Source organism: Rhamphochromis sp. 'chilingali' (assembly GCF_963969265.1).
Source record: "Rhamphochromis sp. 'chilingali' genome assembly, chromosome: 14".
Lineage (NCBI taxonomy): Eukaryota > Metazoa > Chordata > Actinopteri > Cichliformes > Cichlidae > Rhamphochromis > Rhamphochromis sp. 'chilingali'.
The window spans coordinates 32,577,585-32,600,110 of NC_137941.1; the positions used below are offsets into that span (position 1 = coordinate 32,577,585).

Sequence of the window (22,526 nt, forward strand, 5' to 3'; positions counted from 1 at the left end):
TTTAGTTTCTTTTCCTTTCTAACCGCCCGGTCTTCAATCCCGGATAAGGTTGAGAGAGATTGTGAATGTTGGCATGTGCACTAGGTGTCAAAGGGGAGTTACTCCCTTCCTCATAGTTTCCTGTTTTATGATCTGTTCTTTCCCATCTGGCAAAGAAGACAGGTGATGGGTTGACAGGTAAAAAGAAATAGTGGAACTGAACATCAGAAGGGCACGGAAAACAACAAGATCAAGTCAGATCACTGGGGAGAAAACCAAGTTATGCTTGGAGAAAACAATTCTTGTCTGTGTCTTCGAAGTATCTAGCATTTAGCAGTTCCACAGAGCGAGCCTGGGATTGTTGTTTTCCAGAAAGTCATGATTGTTCTCCCTTTAAAGGAAAAGTGTGGGATAAGTGCATAATTATTTTTCTTTATGACTAAATTAACTGTTAAGCGAAAGGACCAAAACCCCCTAAAATGTGGTTTTGCAACAGTTTCACCACATATCATGTGGATTCATCCGTCACATTTAAGTGACACAGATGTCCTTTAAAACCTGCATGTGACCTGGGATCAGAGCAATGATTCACCTTAAAGCAGTTAGAGACTACACTGGAGTGGCTTAGAGACAAATTTCTCACTGTGGCTCAGCCAAAACAGACTAAAACCCTATATGACATCTGGGGGTGTTGACAGGTCACAGATTTGTTTTGTGATTGGCTCATAATTTCTTTTGAGTTTTGGCAAAAAAGCAAAACAAAAGCAAAACTAAAAAAAACCCAAAAACAATTTCTGTAGAACAAACAAACAGAAAACCTGGACATACAGTGCCTCTGCTAGAAAGGGAAATAACTACACATAAAACATTTCAGGGAAATCTGTTTATGTTTCGTGCTTCCGAAAGAATATTGGCCAATATCTCGGAACACTGGAAGCCACCAAATATCAGTACTGATCTTAAAAATTCGATATCAATTTGACTATTCTCAAAAAGAGCAGGAGCTTTTTTTTTTTAACGTCGTCTTTATTGAGGAAGTATGAAAAACTGTCAGTTGTCCACATCCTCTTCAGACCAGGCCATTGTTGACAAAAATCCATAAATGCTCCCCATAAAGATTCAAAAGTTTCCCTTAAAAAACTTTTTTTTTTTAAATTTTTAATGGCAGGCTTGACAACATTTGTTGTACCCATAAGCCCATTTGTTTTCTTCTTAGCAGACTAAGGCCCATCAGCATCCATTCATTCTTTACTGATAATTGATTAAACCAAGAATTTTAAAATTAAGGCTGTAGCGGGACCGGTTTAGAAATACTTTTTCCCATCACAATCTGCACATCCCACACACGATGGATAAACAAAGGTCCCTTTCGAATCATTGCATTTAACACACATCTAGAATATTTTTGTTGAATCCATGTAACTTCTTTGTTTTTATATATATTTGCATTAATCTTCTATATTATAATCATTGTTATGTGTTTGTTGTATCGTTATCTGATTTCAGATTTTAAATTTTGCCTCTATGGAGCCCATTTCTGGTGTAAATTCTCCACCAATTGAGATATTAAGAAGTTATAATAGTCTGATTCGATTCATCTCCTTAGATCAGGGGTGTCGAGCTCCAGGCCTCAAGGGCGGGTGTCCTGCAGGTTTTAGCTATCACCCTGTTTCAACACACCTGAATCAAATGATTAGTTCATTACCAGGATTCTGGAGAACCTTAAGACATGTTGAGGAGGTAATTTAGCCATTGAAATAAAAACTTGCAGGACACTGGGCCTCGAGGCCTGGAGTTTGAGACCTGTGCCTTAGATGATGATTTTTTATAAGATGACTTGTTTGTGTTTATTATTAAGTTTAGACTTCCCTCTAAGCTCTTCAAATATTGTAATTATGTCTGAGAGAAGCTCTGTTTTTAATGTTAAATGAAAAAAGGCTTTGAAAAATATTTCTTGAGGTAAACTATGGCAGCATTTAGCATTTTTTTAAAACACCAAAATTGTGTTATTGGCACAAGTATCGATTGATTTTTAAGCAATGAAATCAACTAATAAATTGAACTGAATTGACTAATAAATTGAAATTACACACATGACTAATGCAACCAGTTTTTTTTCAAACATGCAAAAAAACTTAAGGTAAAAAATTAAATGCAGAGAAAAAAAAACTGTATGAACCATAATTACGTGGCGCCCTCACCTGAGAATTAGCATATAGCTTTAAGCAAGAGACGTGATTAGCATTTATTTACCTTTTCAAAAAACAAAACAAAACAAAAAAAAAAAACAGAAAGAAAGAGACCCAGTGAAAAGGAAGAACTAAAATGGTGTAAAGAGATGTAATACATTAGACTAAAAACTTCAATAGCTTTAATAAGTGAGTGGCCTCCTGTCAGATTGTGCCAGTAGAACCAGTGAGACGAGGCCATTTACACCCCAGTGGAAAAGCCATAAATTATTCTGCAGATGGATGGTGGCAGAGACACTCTTGGGAGGAGTAAATTGCTCTGGCCTTATAGTTGCTGTCAGAAAATTTCTAGGACAAAACAGTCTGTAATGTCAGGGAGTCTTAGACTTATAGAGAAAGAAGTCTTAGAATGTGTTTTTCAAATCACCCCCTTACTTACCCACAGTTGACCCAGGCAATAGTCCCTTGGCCCTTCACCGTCTGGGCGACATCAGAAAGCAGTTTCAGGTGGGAGTCCCCTGATGTAGCTACAGACACAGAATAAAGCGCAGTCAAGCCTTTTTACCAAAGCCACTCGATAGCCCAGGACAACCCAGAGCCATGAGACACAGGAGACACTGTCATGACAAGCACAGAGAAAAAGAATCGAGTTACAGTGGAGCTCACCATCTTTCTAAAGCACCGAGTGACGAAGAAAGACATCGCTGAGTTTGGGTTAGAAGGGTGACGGGGGAGCATTTTCTACTACCTTTCAACGGATGGGCTCAGCGAGGGGGTTTAAGTTACATCAGCTTTCAAAATCTTACAATAGTGTGACTAAACAGGAGATGGAAGGATTATAAGGCGACACAAAGACTCTGGATCTAATGAAGCACTCTCTAACGGTGCGACAAATGGGAAAGCATAGCAAACATGTTTGCACCAACTGCATGATCCCAACAGCAAGGTTTGTGTGGGATCGCCGAGTTTAGAGCGTTCGCAACCACCGGAAACGTGCACAATATCTCACAATATGGCTGAGCTGTGCAGCTTGCCTTCTGTGTTAAGAAAGAGAAACTAGTGGGATATAAACTGCACCAGTTGGATAACACTGTAATGTTACTGATTTTCATCAGCTACGTCAAGTTAGGTACATCCCTTTGAGTAAAGTAAACAAAGTGTAATATTCCAGCTCTTGTGCAACGCAGTACATCATTTTTATACTCCCCTGAAGCCAAATGTGCGTTTTTCACTGCATAAAGAAAACAGCTCCTCACAATGCTCCAGGCAAAGACTATATTTAGATGTAAGGGCACTGCCACAACTTCCCAGGGTTCTGCCTTGGAGTTGGCAACAAAAACATCTGGCAACTCAGGATCAGGGTATTGTACGGAATAGGAGGTGAGCAGGTACCGACTGGTTGACAGCGTTAAGGATGATGAATACCAACCAGATCAAAACTCAGCAGGGATGTGACTGACTGCAGAGGCTGGTGGTGAACACAGAACAGGGCACGGTTGTGTTTAATCAGGGGGGAATGAATGTGAAGTGCCTTGAGGTATAATCGAGGCCTACATGAGGGCAATCTTCAGTGACTTTAAAGCAGGAATGTCTGGGTGAAGTTACAGCCGGTGATCAATCCGACGCGCAGCTGGATACATAGAAGCCAATGGGCTAATATAGGCCGATATGGCTCATTAATCAAGAAATATATCTGTGGCTATAAAGAGGCCTCAGAGTCCTCTGTGGATTATTGAGCAATATAAGTTTGCTTCTTTTTTATTATGAACAGGAAGAACTCCTTCTTGGAAATCTGCAAAATGGAATTAGAAGCTGCTGGGGTGCGTAAGCGTTCGCTAATGGATAGCAGGAAACAAAATGTACTTTAGAGCTGTATAATTATATTTGACCATTTTAGCTTCTATTTAACAGCTACTCTTTAATTCCATAAGCATTTCCAATTTCCTTATTGAAACAGACCGCTGCGATCATTCTTTGAAAGCGAGCTAGAGGCTAAAGCTGGGCAAAACATTGTTTCTGAATCCATTTGAAGATACTGTGCTAGAATGTTTTTTAATGAATGCTATCGAATTTGGGCAAAGTGCCACTCCACAAAACCACTTCCTAATTAGAGCGGGCGATTAATGGAATTTTAATTAATTTGGTGTTTTCCCTCTACAAAAATCACAGTTTCCACGTACAAGAGCAAAAATCATAACAAAAGACAATCAGCGGCACATACAGTTAACAGGCACGCACCCCTCAAGTTCTCTTAATCCAACTCTGTGAATCTGGCCTTTTTGAACCCCTGAAGGTGAATTGTCGGGATGTTGCGCATCAGCTGCACTTACACACCCACAATTGAAGGAAACAGCTCTTAAGAGGCATCTGACTGTACACAATTTAGGATGCTCTTAAAAATAATACACTTAGATGTAGTAACTAAGTAACTAGTAACTAAGGCTTCCTGAAATTGCAAATTTCATTCTTACCTTCTCTGACAATAACATGACATTGCACGCCCTCAATCTCAGATCATAAAATATGCTAAAACGTGCAATTTCATGATGGTTATCACTAGGGTTGCACAATTAATAAAATTGTATTCTTAATGATATATTTGGCTTCCCACAATTAAATGAACACAATCTGGTGATACTGAAAACTCAAGTCACAGCTGTTCCCTGCATTGTTTAGTGCAAAGTTTGCTAGGCACCCTTAACTGCAGTGATATAACACAGAGCTAGTCATACAAAATCGATCAATCAATCAAATGTCTGTCGTAGCAAAAGCTGAAGACCTTGTCCCTAGAAGCGATCACCATGTGTTGTTTGGAAATGCAAGTGGTGTTAATCAGGAACAAATCGTATGCAAACAGTGGTAGAGAGTTGTGCCTGCAGTGCAAAGCAATACAACTAACTCACTCATCCATGTGAACTTGGTGAATGAATGAAGGCAAAGGAAAACAATGCAGCGGTTGCACATCAAATCCATAAAAGCCAGTCTGTGCAGCGCGTCAGCTCGCAAAGATGCACTGACGTCACCCACGTTGCATTTCCCCAAAAGACGCGTGTCCACTAAACGGGACCGGTTTTATTTAGCGGGAATGCCGCACAACATGGATGTGAAAGTGCTGCTGTGTTTGCGTGACATTTGTATCACACTAAAAAGCAATGGATAATCATGACAAATAATGCTGATCTCAACACTGCTCAAAAATAATTGCGATAATCATGTTGGCCATAGCTGTGCAGCCATAGTTACCACTTTTGTTAACACAATGCATGTGTATGAAATGCATGTTGTTTTCCGGCACTCCACAACAACCTCTACAGCGACAGTGTTTGAGAGTTACTGAGATAATACCGGCATTATCCACCAGCCATTAACACGATTGTTTATCCCCAACCCCTCCTTTGACAGACACAGCAGCAAAAACTAAATGAGTGAATTTGTCGCGTGCGTGTTTGTGGAAAAATCTGCATCCATATATGGTATACCGATCACGACGAGATGGCTGCCTTCTCTGACCTGTTTCCGTGTAGAGCACCAGAACATTTGTTCTCGTCCTGAGCAGCTTCTTGAAGTCTTTGTGGTCACTGACTTTCTCTATGAGAGGAGACACCTTCACTGCCTCCAGCACTGACAGGAGCCACACCTGGTGAAACACACACACATTCACGAATATTACCACAATAAGATCTCTCCATAGCATTAAATGTAGAAAAAAGACAAATTATTATTTAGTAAATTAGCCCATTTCAGAACAAATCAATAAGTCAGTGTTTTCAGGTTAGATAAGTATTCACTTTATACATTAAGTGGTCCAGCAGGATCATTTTTGATGACCTAGTCCTTATGAAACCACAAGACCCACTCATAAAAACACACAATATTTACCGAGTATTCCTTGAACCAGACATGCAGTGTTGATGCTCTTATATACATTTATACAGTTACTGATTATCTTTCCTTTACAATGGTACAAACTAGGGCTGCCACGATTAGTCGACTAGTCACGATTACGTCGACTATCAAAATCGTCGACGACTGATTTAATAGTCGACGCGTCGTTTGAAGCTTTGTAAGATCCAAAAGACGCAGAAATAAGTAGCAGGATTTAAGAGTGTAATAATGGACTGAAACAGAAGATGGCAGCACTGCATGTACAAGGATGCCAGCTGCCGTTAAACCCCGAAGAAGAAGAAGCTGTGTCCCAGAATTCATAGCGCGGCCCAGCTCAGTTTCCAACAATGGCGGCAGCTAGTTAGTTTTAATATTACTCTTATTATTCTTTCTGGGTCACAAAATAAACGTTTAACATATTTTCAGGCGAGAATGTAGCTGTTTAAACCTCAAATATCTGCTCAGTTTATCAAGACACCACATATTTTCAAAAGCGCTCCGACGTTTTCAGAGACGTCTGTTACCCACTAGCTCGATAGCTAGCCGGGGGCTAGGCTAACTAGAGCCGTGAGAGCACCGGACTCCCGGCAAATAGTTTTCAAACCCACCGCCGTCTTTCGCTCCTCAGGTTAAACGTGATATATAAGTCACTTAGATAACTTAAAAATGTTATTGTTTTGCCTTTTTTTTTTTTTTTAGTATTTTATTTGTTCCTGAGTAAATCAGTTTGTCTGAGATTAAAGTTATAGTTTTTACACAGCTGAATAAACGTCAAGCAGACAGCTGATTATCAGAAGTGTGAGATGCTGTTATAGTTTAGATAGCAAGGAGTTTATTAAACTTCACCGAAACAATCTGCAAATTTCATTAAAATTTAATAAACTATCATCCTGTCTTTATTTTTAGTTAGCACAGACCTTAAACACTTAAAGCTGTAAGCTAATGATAGTTATATAAGAGCAGATGCTGCTGGTGCAATAAGCTGTACGTTTTACGTCCAATGGATGATGATCTGATTAGTCGACTAATCGCCAAAATAATCGGTGACTAGTCGACTATCAAAATAATCGTTTGTGGCAGCCCTAGTACAAACGAGACAGAATTTTGCTTATAAAAATCCTCCTATACAGAGAGTGGGTTCAGCAGACGGCAACAGGAGGGGATTTGTATCATTAGTCTGAACGGCTCCTTTAACTTTTCAGACACTGGTAGGTGAGCTAATACTGTGAAAGGCCTAATATGGAAAACAAATCCCACACTGAGAGGCGTGCACTTTAATCAAAGACAAATTATGGAATTAAAAAGAGCGAGAGAGAGAGTAGACTGGTTATACTCTGCCATATAAAGTTATTTCCGTGCATTGTAATCATCTCTCTGCCATCCCCATTCATTAAAAAGCCCTTCATTTCTGCCTACGGAGAACTAAATTAGACATCAAACATGGCCTGCTCCCTCAGTGACGGCTGTTATAACCTGGAAACAAGCACCTGTCAGGCTTACTTTCTAATTTTAATTCTCCACTTGATTTTCTCCTGTTGTGAGACTACAAGGAACAAAAAGAAACTGTTTTCTGTAAACCATCTGTAAACTTCAAAATGAACACAGAGCTTAAAAGGCTTAGAGGAGGCAACTTAAATACCCCATATTGCACACAGTATCATATATAACGTGAGGAATATTAAATATAGGGCTGGGGTCTGTTTATGTTTTGTAACTTGTGCAGTGGTCTTATTACACTGATGTGACAAGATAAACACGAGCTGTGTAAGCATTTGTTTTGGACCCATGGGAAGCAGATGGCAAAGGGTGGGATAATTAGAGGCTACCTGGGTGACACTTGTCTAAATAGGTTGGCATTCAGTGGTTATGACAGCAGGATGGAGGCGAGATAAGGATGAGGAGGCAGGCTGCCTTTTTTTTATCTAAGACAGGAAATATGGTGCTTCATGGTCCCCAAGAAGGATTAGAGTCAAGTTAACCAAATTTGATTCTTGCTTAATCAGTTCCTAAATATTCAATGATGTTCTGAAACTGTTCTTCTGAGACACATAATGACGAACATAAAGCCATAAATGGTGGATCCATAGTCTAACGGTCTAACCAGGGGTGGGGAACTCCAGGCCTCAAGGGCCGGTGTCCTGCAGGATTTAGATCTCACCCTGGGTCAACACACATCTGAGCCAAATGATTAGTTCATTACCAGGCCTCTGGAGAACTTCATGGCATGTTGAGGAGGTTTTTTTTTTAATCCATTTAAATCAGCTGTGTTGGATCAAGGACACATCTAAAACCTGCAGGACACCAGCCCCTGAGGCCTGAAGTTCCCCACCCCTGGTTTCCACAATTGCTTGGCAAGTGAAAGGTTGCTGGTGCAGTTCCAGCTAGAGATGCAAAACCCTTTTAAGGTTGCATCAGGAAGACTACCTGGCGTAAAAAAGAAAGATGTGGTACCTGCTGTGGTGACCCCTTGTGACAGGGGAGGAGCTGAAGGTAGCTTTTATCAAGCCACCAATGGAGCTGTTGGTTACTTGATTGGGAAAGGAACAAAGTAAAGTGGTGCAACATAACACATAGTGCACCACGGAACTCAGACATAGATCTTAATGAAAACTAAATGATGGGGAAACAAATAGAAAAAATGACAATAAATACATTGACACCATGAGTCTTTGCTCTGCGCAAGAGGAGCACTGCGAGTTTCTCAAACCAACATTCTTTGTAATAATCAAATTATTACCACACTCATTCTTTTGTTCTTTTGTTTTTCTTTTTAAATTGCTGTCGGCTTGAAAAGTGGCTCTGAAAAGAGCGTCCTGCTAATTCACATTTGAGTTGAAAAAGGACTCAAAGTGACCCTGTGTTAGAGCAAAACAGTACTTCAAACCACTTTGGCACTATAATCCATTTATTTTGCATTTATATAAAGTCTTAGCAGTAAGGCTTTCACACACAGGCTGTTTCCTTTACTGGGTAAGGAGTAAACAGATGCTGCTAATTAAATACATTTAATTAACTGATCATTAGCAAGAGCGACCGCAACTGTAAAAGCAGAAGTTTTGGGAGTTGGGTGGTCTGGTAAGATGTGTGTTAGCACAATACTAAGGTAAAGACATCAGCAGTGATCTTACAGAAGCAATTGCTGCTGCTCAGTAAGCTGTGAGGGGGTTAAAAGGCCTTTCCAAACAATTTGAAGTCCAGATTGAGATTATTCACACGTGAAAAACATTCAAGACCAGTCAGTCTTCCCAGGAGCTGAACATGCCAGCCAGTTCACCCCAAGTTCAGACTGCAAAACACTCAGAGAAGTTACAGGCCTCAGTTAGTATACTAAATGTTAAAGTTCAGCACAATTAGAAAACGACTGAGCAAGTATGGCTTTTTTGCAAGAGTTGTAAAGGAGAAACACTCTTTGCTGTAAAAGGAACATGGCAGCACAGGTTAGATTTGCATTAAGTTTGGATCTGAAGAAACCACAAGACTTCTGGAGCAATATCCTTTGGACAAACACAACCCAAGTGGGGATGTCATTAAGATGACCATAAAAACCTCTGCATATTAAAGTAGTCTAGAGTCAAATAGGAGTCCATCTGCTATAGGCCTCTGCTTGTCTAGCCTCATATTATTATGTTTAGTCCTTCTCGGCTCTTAAAACGCCAGTAAATCATTAATCAGTCTAGTATTTGCATAGCCATGTATATACATGCACTGGTGTTGAGTTAAAACAACGTTAGATGGTCATCTTTAGTGACTGACTAGGAATATCTGACTGAAGATGGAAATAGGATTTAATGAATCAACAGTTCTGTCTAATATGAAGCAAGCTGCCATCTTTGGCAAAAGTTAGAAACTTTCCAGAGCCAACTTTCAGACCTTCCAGCTATGTTTGATATTTCAGAGAGTTTCCAGCAATTGGAACAAAATTTCCTAATTTGGCTGTTGTAAGGAACAAAGTGATTAGGCCAACAAAGCTTGGTTTAATGAAGTAAAACAGTTCGTCAAGAGATGAACTTTAAACTGAAAGGTTGGATTCCAGTAAAGGTCTGCTGGTAACTGGTGTTTTTGCAAAACTCAAGGAGAGAAACAGATTTTTCTACTGTCAAAGTCTGTTATTGTTCTTTATAAGCGCCTTACACCATCCAAAGTGTGTGTCATCTTCAAGTGGTAGATGTGCAATAATAGAAATAACAAGACAGCCTTCAAAAGTGACAGGCCTATTGAGAAGCAGCATTACCATACGGGCGATCGTGGCTCAAGAGTTGGGAGTTCGCCGTTGCCTACTGGTGGTGGTCAGAGGGCCCGGTGGCGCCAGTGTCCGGCAGCCTCGCCTCTGTCAGTGCGGGTGTGGGTACAATGTAGCTTGCCATCACCAGTGTGTGAATGGGTGGATGACTGGATGTGTAAAGCGCTTTGGGGTCCTTAGGGACTAGTAAAAGCGCTATACAAATACAGGCCATTTACCACACCACCAATGATTTATGCTAGTTTTATTACAGTCGGGCACATGTATAGAAGGCTAAATTAGAAGAACGCAGAGGTTAAACTTCAAGTGCAATCAGATGAGATGTGGGTTAAAAGTAACTGAAAAAGAATAGTTGGAATGAGAATGTGGTTCCTTTTCACAGCCTTTGGCTTATTCGCTGAATGCTGGCAGTGCTTTTCTTTCTGTAGTTGGTAGCCTTGTGCAATAAATAGCAATTATTGATGATAAATGTAAGAGTACATAAGTATAATAAGTACAGGACACCATTTCCTATCAGATAATAGCAGTCTTGAAACAGTTGCCTTGGTATCGCAATCATTCAGTTCAACTCCCCATGTATTCATAGCAAATTCTTGTTCTTTTAGTCTTATGGAGACAGAAGTTAAACGAGCCCACAACATACTTTGTACAGTAAATCATTCTAAAAATGAACATTTTTCATTATTTGCATCAGATTTAAAGAATGTAATTAATTTATTTGGTTATTTATTGAAAATATGTGAAAATGTTCCATTTTTGGAGACATTAGTCTTTATTATGTTCATCCTTAAACTCTTCTAATTCAAAAAAGATCTTGAACAGGTTAAAATGGAGCATGATGCATTCAGTATCAGTACCAGGAAAGAAATTAGCATATTCATAAATAGTCATCTATGGTTTCAAAGCAGTCTTTGAATCAAGATGATGTATTTATGGGGGGGGGGGAATTGGTGCACTGTGCTACAGTCTGAGAAGATTGGTGAATTGCATATGCAAATGTATATATATTACCATGAGGGCATAATGATCTATTTTTCCCCTGAATTTCTAGTAACTGACCCACATGACGATTGCTAAGTGGAATGTAAATTTCATGAATATGTCTATGGTTTCTGAACACTCAATCACTTGTGCAATCAGGCTACTGTGGTCCATAAAAATCGAATGGTTAATGATTAAAGCTTGACTTAAATGGATCACAAGCAGCAAGCCACTACCGCCCAGCAGAAACTGATCTGAAACTAATATTTTACAATTGCACCTAATGTTTATCTCCTATTGATAATTGCTTATGATGAAAACTAAGAAGATGTATGCTTCTTAAAAGTGCTCATGTCCCCACTGTCATTGATGAGTCTGTTCAAGCGCCTAAATCTGTTTGACCCACTTCACAGAAAGACTCACCAATGCTCAAAAACAGAAGTATCGCTATCATCAGACAGAAATAGGTTTCACTGACTCATTAACTCGTACCGACTCTATTCACAAGTTTTACAGCCTAGTCCAGAGTAAAGAGACACGGACACCTGGCATTTAATCTTAGGTAATCAGCAGAATGACACCCTACACTGAATACTGTACCTGTCCTGTACGGCCTGACATTCATTTTACGATACACCGTATCATGAAAGCTTTAATGCAAACTTAAACCTGATGTGTTCTAATTTCATAATAGATGCAGGACAGAGAAACTCCTGCATGTGTCACAAAAAGCTGAGTTTTTATTTATTTATTTTTTTTATTTGAATTCAGGTGCTCTGGGAGTATGTGGTGTCTGGCCCATTGCTATGGGCCATTCATCCTTATACAGTACAACCGTTGCAAGTGCTTGGTCTGCATAGTTGGCTATAAGTTGGACTCATTCCTGGTGGGTGATGGGCTCTGCCAATGCTGCCCTTTGTCACTTATTCTGTTCATAATTTTTATGGACAGAATTTCTAGGTGCAGCCAAGTGGCAGAGGGCTTTCCCTTGGGTGGTCTCAGAATCCCATTTCTGCTTTTTGCGGATGATGTGGTTCTGTTGGATCCATCAGGTGATGGCCTCCAGCTCACTTTGGAACAGTTCGCAGCCGAGTGTGAAGCGGTGGGAATGAGAATCAGCACCTCCAAATCTGAGGCCATGGAAAAAGGGTGGAGTGCCCAGGACAGGGACAAGTTCTTGTTCACTAGTGACGGGAGATGGGAGCGGGAGATCGACAGACGGATCGATGCTGCGGCTGCAGTGATGCGGACGCTGTGCCAGTCTGTTGTAGTGAAGAGAGCTGAGTGTTAAAGCGAAGCTATAAATTTCTATGGTCACGAGCTGTGGGTAGTGACCAAAGGAACGTGATCGCGGATACAAGCGGTGGAAATGGGCTTCCTCTGAAGGGTGGCTGGCCTCTCCTTTAGAGATAGTCTGAGAAGTTCGGGCATCCGGGAGGAGCTCAGAGTAGAAAGCTACTCCGTCACATCAAAAGGAGCCAGTTGAGTTGGTTTGGGCATCTAACAAAGATGGCTCCTGGGTAAGGTGTTCCCGGCATGTCCCACAGGGAGGAGGCCCGGGGCAGACCCAGGACACAGAGGGAGGTTTGGGCTTCTCTGCTTGGGCTGCTGCCCCCACAACCCAGCCCCGGATAAGCGGAAGAAGACATATGGATGGAATTTCATATTGAAATCGTTAAGTGAGCAACGTATTTACTAAGCAAACACATGTATCCTTATGCTAGCACACTGAATCATTATGCTGTCAGTTGACATTACTGATAGGCAAAGGGTCAATCACCTTCAGTCTGATGTGAAAGTCTTAAAATTAATTTGTCATTAAGATTACATTCAGTCTGAGTTATCACAGGAAGTACTGAAACCACAACAAAGAAAGTTGAAAATAATACATAATAATAATAATATTTATTCTGTTCAATCCAAAATATAACACTTCATATTAAGTTATGACTGCTGCTGATTAGCATATAGTCTCAAAAAAAAAAAAAAAAAACCCACAATACAGCAAATTAACTACAGCAGGAAGCTCTGTAATACAATGCATTGATGGACTACTAATTACCAAAAACCTGAGCTCTGTAACTTTATATCAGGGGTGTCAAATATAATGCCCAGGGTTCAGAATCACTCTGTTTTTTCTGCCTCCCCCATTCTCAATCACACTACACCAAACTAATAGATAAACCAATTTCTTTAATTTACTACAGCAATATTTCTTTATCATGTAGAAAACTGAGATTTACTGTCAAAATTGTGCTTTTTTTCTTATATTAGCATTTGTGGCGGCTGATTACATAGAGATCTTTTTTTTTTTAAATATATGTATCAAATTTGATCCACTTGACCTTACAGGGTTAAGAGCATATTTTTGTAATTGTTTTCATTGTGTGGTTTTATTTAATTTGTTTTTTTATCATAATACAAACACTTATGTTCAATATAATAATAATAAAAATAATAACTTTTATTTATAGGCATCTTTCAAGACACTCAAGGACACAATTAAATAGCAAAATCACAGTATGCATAAAATTGGAAAACACCATAGAATTAAAAGTCAATGCATCAACAGAACAGGCAACCTTTAAAAGATGTGTTTTAATACTGGCATTAAAAGATAAGGAGAAAAAATATAATCCTGATCAAAGTATGGTCTGTTTTAAATCAGTTGAAAAGCCTGATTATCTATAATAATAATAATAATAATAATAATAATAATGACAAAACTGTGAGAGCACCAAAATTCAATAGAACCTTTTTACAGTCATACCAACCAGCACTGTGTTGTACATATAACTATGTTGCATTTTCCTGTCATTTCTGACTATCTGATGAACATTACATTAATACATTATCTGAACATGCTGAAATTTAGGGATGTGTCCAGTGGTAGGTGTTACCTGATAAGATAAAAATAGCTGATTTAATAGATTTTTCCTACTTCAAAATATTAATATGAGAAAGCGCTGACATTACAGTTTCATCACGTTCAAACAAGAAAGAAAATGTTATCATGGAGTCTGATTAAGTAGGATTTAATACTTCACAGACCATCAAGACTGTCACTGATGAAAGGATAAGGCTCATTCCACATTTTTCTTCAAGAAAAAAAAAAAAAAAAGGCAAACCAAGAATTAGTTTATGAATATATAATCCAAGTCGTATCATTTCAATTCTAGTTAACCGCTCAGTCATATCCCCAGTTTACTGCTTGATTAATGAATTAGTAAATACCATCTTAATGTTGTGTATTAAGCTGAAATACACCAGTGTTCTTAAAATCCGGTTACAGATTAGAGTGCCGGTTTTTCAAAGACCTCAACCTAAGGACATCTTTGTTCGAGTGACCCATCAGCAGTATAACCAATAAACAGAAATCCCACCAGTGGCTAGCAACCACCAAGCTGTGTACCACAACAACAGCTCCGAAAGCTCTGCTCACCTACCATCGCTGTGAGAGCCATTATAATTGTGTTGTGTTCGCACCTTCCCAACATTGCATTTCCCCATTATCGCCACCCTCTACAGGTGGACAACCTCATTGGTACAAAGCAGATGAATAGAGATTAGATACAAGGGGAGCAGCACTCATTTTTCACAGGTATCAGACTCCACTGGGAATGCTAAATGAGAACGAGGAACACAGAGCAGGAAAAGAAAAACAAGCTTCTTTTGTTTTACCTCTGTACTCTACAGAGGTAAATTGCCCCCAATTCCACTTGGTGAGTCAACTCAAGAGAAATAATTACCTTTATTATCAATTTGATTTTGGCAAACACAATCTGGAGACACAATATAATCTGACAGCACTAAAAGCCGCAGCTTTTAAAAAACAACTCTCTAAATATCACAAAGGATTTACTGCCAAACTGTTTTCGTTTTGTTTATCTGATACGGAACGTGCACAGAACCTAAAATAATATGTTTGGGATAAGCTGATATCACCTAATAATAACGTCTTGATGCTTGTTCAATCATGCATCTGGACGCAGCGTTTTCAATGGGAGAAACGTTTGACAATTTGCATATTAATGATCAAGGAACTGACCTGACAGCCCATTGTTTATTCAATGGGCTGGTTTCAGTTTACTGTGCAAATGTACTGTTTATACGGTTGGGGAAACCTGCAGTGAGCTGAGACTAAAGAAGTCACTTGGATTAGTGACAAAACGTTTCTCACATTGAAAACGCCGCGTCAAGATGAACAGAATCAACCTTTTGGAAGCTGATAACAACCCGCCAACAATTTCGTCAGACTTATAACACTAGTGGCTCAGTTGCACTTGAGTTTAAATAGCTACAAGGCAGTTGCTGTCCTATGAAAATCTGACAGTTGCTCAGCGATTGCATTGATACACTTGAAAGTTGTTGCAGTGACCAAGTTGCAAGGTGACTTCACAGGTCACCTGGCGGGAGGAAATTGGTCTCTAAATCTCTAATCACAGTCCAACTCAGACTGACTGCAATCTCAGAAAGACTGGCAATAGGGCTGTTCGATATAACGATATATATCGGATGACGATATAAAAACGTCTATCGTTTCATTTTACGCTATCGTTTGTTTCGTGGTGTCGCAAAATAAACTGTTTACGGCAATATTTTTTCGTCGTTCTGATGGTCATTGTAGTGGCTATATTCATTTCTTAAAGTTCTCTCTTTCTCTTACATTTAATATAACCACACTACGGACGGACAAGCGCCTGTTTTTATGCGTTGTCGTTAGCAACAACAACGGTAACACCATCGCGTGTCCGCTTGTTTATGTTCCACATAAACCTTTCATAATAAAGCTCAAGATCCTGTTGAGACTTTTCAAAATAAACTGAATCACGTGAAAGAGCAGATTATTTACGGATGAGAAGTAAAAAAGCCGCCAGGTGCTAAAAAATAGACCTTAGACTCAAACGTTAGAACAGACTTTTCCCCGCAGCACGCCGTGTAATAAATACTCACAAAGAAAACGGCGGCCGTTACAACTTATGTCTAAAAATGTATCGTTTCATGCATCGGTTAAAACACTCGACTCCAGCTACATGACGCGCAGCTGGAAACACTTCCCGCAAGTCGAGCTGCCCGAGATTCACAGAATTTACAGAAAATGTTACATTTTTGTGATTTATATCGTTATCGGGACGATAGAATTCTTATATCCCGATATAAGATTTTGGTCATATCGCACAGCCCTAATTGGCAATGGTTTGCACCCAATTGCCAACTAATTTATCAACACAGACAATACATTGCACACTGACTCATATTGATGACAAAGTCTTTTCAATAGGGGACTGGCCAGCGCCATTGTCATTTTGCAGTTAAATCACATTCCTGCTGCAACTATGTCACTATTTTAATTCCCGTTTCAAATAAACGAGGACTCTGGATGCAAGTAGTTAACAGGAATTCTGTGCATTTACATGGCAACAGATTTGTCAGTTATCGCAGACCTGCTTCCCATCTTTAAAGTAACCGTTGCAATAATGTGCTATGATCTCCAACCTGCGTTTCTCCTGCTGGGACTGTAGCAAAAAAAGACAAGCTGAAGAAAAGTGAAACAAAAAGAAAAAACATATCAAATCCAAGCTCAAAACCAAAAAGGGCGCAATCACTTAAACACGTACAAATGTGAAACATTCATTCTCATGAAGGTAATCTACCTGAAATGCGTTCATCATCACCAATTACAACCCTGAATATGCCTCAGAAGGCAGAGGAAATCCATTAGTAGGTTATACAACTACCTTCCTCCTCTGCCATAAAAGGTATATCCCATCACGTCACCGCAGAAAAATGTGGTGCACACCAAGCAGCAGGAGCCCTAGCCCCTGCCTGCAAGCCCACACCCTCCATCTGCTCTGACAAATCTGCTTAATAAATGGCATCCAGTTCTAGGGGCATTACTGAATCAGCACAAATCACACCAGTGTTTGTCAAGCACTTGCCTTGAGTTTCCTATGACTAATGAGCCATTCAGGTGTAGTTGGTGTGTGCGGACTGGCTGATTGTAAAGGAAGCTACACAGAGTGCTGATTTAGAGGCCTCTTAGCTTTCAAATGAGCAGAGGAGCAATCAATTAACTGCTTTTGCAACTATCACATTTCAGCTATCACTGACAGACGTCACGAGAGAAGTTTGGCCTACTAACACACTGCTGAGCCAGTGCTGTGAAATAAAGCATGGATGCTTTTCTGGTACTAACCAAACATTTTAGCAGAAATCTTTTACAAAGAGTCAAATATGAATTCATTTTATTTTGTATAGCATCAAATCACAACAACAGCTGTCTTATATTGTAAGTTAAAGCCCCCATGATAATGCATAGAGAACGCCAACAATCAGATGACCTCCTGTGAGCAGGCACTGGGTGACAGTGGAAAGAAAAAACTCCCTTTTAACAGGAAGAAACCTCCGGCAGAACCAGGCTCAGGAGGGCAGCCATCTGCTAGAACAAGCTGAAGGTGAGAAGTGGAGGACACATAGATATTAATAATAACTGATGACTAAATGCAGTCATGTAGATGTGAACCTTTAGAATGACCAGGATTTCTATACTGATTACTCCTAAAATTTAAGCCAATCTTCATGTGATTTAAAATTATAGGCAAACACATTTTACCAAAGAAATAAGAAACAATTTACACATTAACACAAACTGACAGCAAATAGGGGAAACCAGATTTCTTGCTACTCTCCGTCTCTTTCTGAGGGGGCACCAGCAAAGATCACACCAAGAGGACACCATGAAATACAGAAAGAGGTTAAAAAAGAACCAGACTAACAGCAAAACACCAACAGATACGTCGACAACTTCCAAACATAAGAAACACATGCCATGTCACAAGTGTAGCAAAGGCCAAGTGGACGCTCTACAACACTTCTGGGACAATGACGCAAATGTTGAACCTACAGCAAAATGCATAATCCTCATATTAGGAAGGCATTAGGCTTTTCTACCTGAGGGTGAGATGCAGTTATTTAGAGAACAATGTAAGCTAAACCGTTTCAATAAAGTTACAGAAGTATGTCAGAGCCCCTTTCCATGCCCTGAAGCTTAGGAGAGGTTTGGTGACGCAACAAGAGAATGAACCAAATCCAATCAACAACAGAATGGTGGGAAAAAAATAAAAGGTTTTCAAATGGTCAATCCACAGTGCTGACTTCAAACTAACCCAGATATTGTGTCATGTCCTCAGGAAGGCTGTTCAATTAAAACCTCCCACAAATACTGACGACCTAAAAAGGCTATAGCTGGAAGGAGCTTCCCAAACTCCTCTTCATCATTGTCCAACTCTTTTTAGGACCTATGAGAAATGTCTTAAAGATTCTACACATGATAGATTTAGTCTTTTCTTTTTTCCACCCAGGACCAAGCGATTATTTATCATGCTCAAAACACACGAAAGACACAATTTTTAGTGTTTTATTAAGTTTAAGAGTACACATTTTTTTATTGCAAGTAAAAACTGCCAGGAGGCCATCTCCTTCAGATAAACAGCAATCAGAAATAACATGTAAAGTATTACGACATATATTAATTTACCAAGCAATCGCTAATGGCAGAGTGTGGTTATGACAGTGTGTGGATATAATTAATGTCTAAAATACATGTTCAACACTGCAAATACCACAAAGATATGTTTCGGGGAACACATCAATAAAGTCCCCTCCATCCCCATGGCTACTGCTAACGCTGCTATTTCTGTAAATGTGTAAACGAAATGTCAGTGAAAGAAGGTAGGGCCACACATTGATTTTTCTGGCCTGAAAAAAAGTAGTGTGTCATTGACAAGGAGACATAATTTTAAAGTTACCAGCCATGGGCAAGCAATCCAGATAGTTAATTGTGTATATGGGGTGGGTGTGGGTGGGGTGTGTGTGTCTGAGTGTGTGTGTGAGAGAGAAGGGTGTTTGGATTAAATTGTTTTGACAGGCAGGCCTTTACCACCCAGACAGCTGGCCTCTAACTGCTGCAGTGGTTTATCACCTCCCATACAGAATCACCTACAAACACCCGACAGTGCTACCTAACACCCAAAGAGGCTTTATCAAGAGCCAAGAGAAAATCCCAGTGGCTCATAGCACAGGAACTACTGTGGAATAACTCCAACATCCTGAGCAATAAATTGCACATTTCCTTTCATGATATCACATATCAGTTTTGATGCCCGGCATCTAGCTTGGTCTACTTCTACTGGCAGATGATGGAGCCTTCAAAGCTGCTGCTGGATTCACCTGCCGTCATAAAGCACTTATCAGGCCCAATATACTGAAATCTGCCGTTTCTGATGAGGTCCAGTAGACTCAAGGAGTTTAAATTGGGCTGGAAGAGGTCGAAATTGAAGAAATTTGATTTTTGTCCTGTTTTAATAATTAACACCAGCTGAATAAATTGACTCCATGTTTCTGCTGTGGATGTAAATGCTGTAAAATTACAGCCGAGAGTAAGCGCTTGAACAGCACAGTCACTATTTACTCCCAAGAGCTGTGGCACGGTGCCAACGTGTCACAAAGTATCACTGTCAAATGCATATATACAGAGCGTACTGCACGCACGCACACACACACACCCAATCACCACCCTTGTGTGCGAAAGGCTGCTTCACAACAGGAAGCAGAGCAGGAAAAGGTCTGCATCAGTAACCGTGGTCTAAAGTGGCACGAATGTCGCTCTACATTACAGAGCTAGCTCGCTTTTTAGAGCTGAGACAATGAACTGATTACCTGTTTAAAGGGTGCTCGCACACCTTACCTTCTTTATTATGGTACACTTTGCAGGCTTATATTTAATTTAAGATATCTTCCCAGAGTTCCGGGGAGCTATTGTCCTCCATTTATCATCGCTCTGCAAGATGAAAATCAACTGGAGCAGATCAGTGTAGATTTTTCCTGAAGTTATAAATGTTTAAGCAGTTACAGCAGCACATCTGACATCTTAACACACTTTTGTTTAGTCTAACACTTTAGAAGCTGTGTCCCTGTTGTGTGTTTTGGATGTAATTATGTCTACAGAGCGAAGAATCTTCATTAGTCCTTGGGCTCCACACGTGAGTGTCCCAGCAAACTTCACGGACATAAAGCTCTGTGTGACTCCAGGAACACCTACATAGGAGGGCTGTCCTTACTGTTAATGCTTATTTAAGATCATTAATCGCATGGAAACACCAAAGATTCACTTACGCTATGCTAGGGGTGTCAAACATAAAGTCCTGGGGCCAGAATCAGTCCGCTAAAGATTCCAATCTGGCCCACTGGACAGCTTTGGAAAATGTGAAGGAGGGGGTACATTTTTAGACTTTTAACTGTAGCTTCCTATGTTTTACAGCTTTTTCTACTGAGCTCCTCCATTCATGCTACACCAAAGTGAATAATTAATAGACAAACAATTAAATGACAGCAATGTCCTGTTCTTCCACTGTCAACAATAGAAACCTATGACTTTTACAATGGGCTGACAGTGGGAGGAAGAGGACAATCTGTCAATGAACACAACACAAATTCTCTGTTTTATAATAGAAGGACAGTCTGCACATTAAGCTAAGATCACTTATTCTGTAATTTTACAGACTTAGTTCTTACTACAGCATTTTTTTTAATCATGTAGGAAAAACTGAGATATACTGCTGAAAGTTCTTCCTTTCCTTATGTTAAAATATCTCGGGGATTAAATGTGTAGCTAAACTTCTTCACACTGACAGACAGAGGAGTTTCACAGGTCTGGCCCACTTAAGATCAAAGTGGGCTGTACGTGGCCCAAAATGTAAAATGAGTTTGGCATCTCTGCTCTGTGAAGGTATTGAGTTCTGTGACAAATTCACAGGCGATTTTCCCCATGATCTCTCATTGGCCTGTATTTATATAGCGCTTTTCTAGTCCCTAAGGACCCCAAAGCGCTTTACATATCCAGTCATCCACCCATTCACGCACACATTCACACACTGGTGATGGCAAGCTACATTGTAGCCACAGCCACCCTGGGGCGCACTGACAGAGGCGAGGCTGCCGGACACTGGCGCCACCAGGCCCTCTGACCACCACCAGTAGGCAACGGGTGAAGTGTCTTGCCCAAGGACACAACGACCGAGACTGTCCAAGCTGGGGCTCGAACCGCCAACCTTCCGATTACAAGGCGAACTCCCAACTCTTGAGCCACGATCGCCCCTATCTCATTTTACCGAGCAGGACCAAGTTAGAATCACGGGTTTTCTTATCCTAAATTATAGTGCACAAGAGTCAACATATTTGCTGTTTGATACAATTAAATTAGGGCACGTGAACAAGTTGTGACACGTCACGCCACACGGAGGGAGACTGCACAGCCTACTGTCCTGCTTCCAAAGCGCACTTGAGCTGCATGCTCCCCAACTGCCAGTCAGTGGTCAACAGCCAGACCCGCACTGTGCAAGTCACTTCAGTTTGCAACTTTCAGTTCCACTTAAGAGTGAAAATGAATGGGCTGCTGAGCTGCGACCGTGGAGTGTAAGTCTAACACGCCCGGTGAATGCAACAAAAGCGGCATGTGCAGCATAAGCTGTGACAGAAAGGTAAGCTCTCTGAGGAGCCCCGGTTGTCCGGACTTTACCGGACGGTTTACGGTTTAGAAACATGGGAGGGACCCCGTGTGTGCACATGCGACCGCCGGCCAGACGCCGCTGAGTGCGGGCAGCTACATAAATAAATCCAGTGATAATACCTGCGCCACACACACCGCAGTGCCCCCTTATTATTATTACTAGCTGCTTAAATCTGGGCACCAAGTTCAGTCAAGGGCTGTCAACTTCCCTCCTGCACCTCCTGCACGGACAGGCTAGAAGACGCGGAGAGGAGGAGCGATTTAGATTTATTTTTAAAAAATAATTTCTCTTCTGTATTGAGGGATGGCACAGCGACGCACTTTAAATGAAACACACAAGAGGTTCGTGTGACTCACCAGCAACACCAACGTTAACATTTTCGCCTCTCTCATCCGACTCCCGTAGCGATTCCAAGAGGCCATGATGCCGTTGCCACGTCTGGATACGCAGGCGCATTCGCTTTTCCACGGATTCTTGAGCGTGGCGCAAGGGTTATTGGGAAATGTAGTCCTGAGCGGGGGAGGCAGCAAAAGTCACGGGGGAGCTATTGCAGCTGCTACCCCCAACACACACACACACACACACACACACACACACACACACACACACACACACACACACACACACACACACACAGGTTAGCACCGAGTGTAAGAACTGTAGTCTACGTGGTTTTGTTTTTAT

At 40.6% G+C, this 22,526-nt stretch overlaps 1 protein-coding gene across 1 annotated transcript in view; it reads right to left on the bottom strand.

Annotated features, from left to right (window-relative positions):
* pdia5 (protein disulfide isomerase family A, member 5) overlaps positions 1 to 22,299 on the bottom strand; it is a 74,989-nt gene extending 52,690 nt beyond the window's left edge. Inside the window, exons 1-3 of the mRNA XM_080902214.1 lie at positions 22,199 to 22,299; positions 5,679 to 5,805; positions 2,608 to 2,695 (exon numbers count right to left, since the gene is read on the bottom strand). Of these exons, the coding sequence (XP_080758340.1) occupies positions 2,608 to 2,695; positions 5,679 to 5,805; positions 22,199 to 22,264 (281 nt within the window). The 5' untranslated portion in view covers positions 22,265 to 22,299. The remainder of the gene's footprint in view (positions 1 to 2,607; positions 2,696 to 5,678; positions 5,806 to 22,198) is intronic.
* Positions 22,300 to 22,526: the final 227 nt, after the last annotated feature.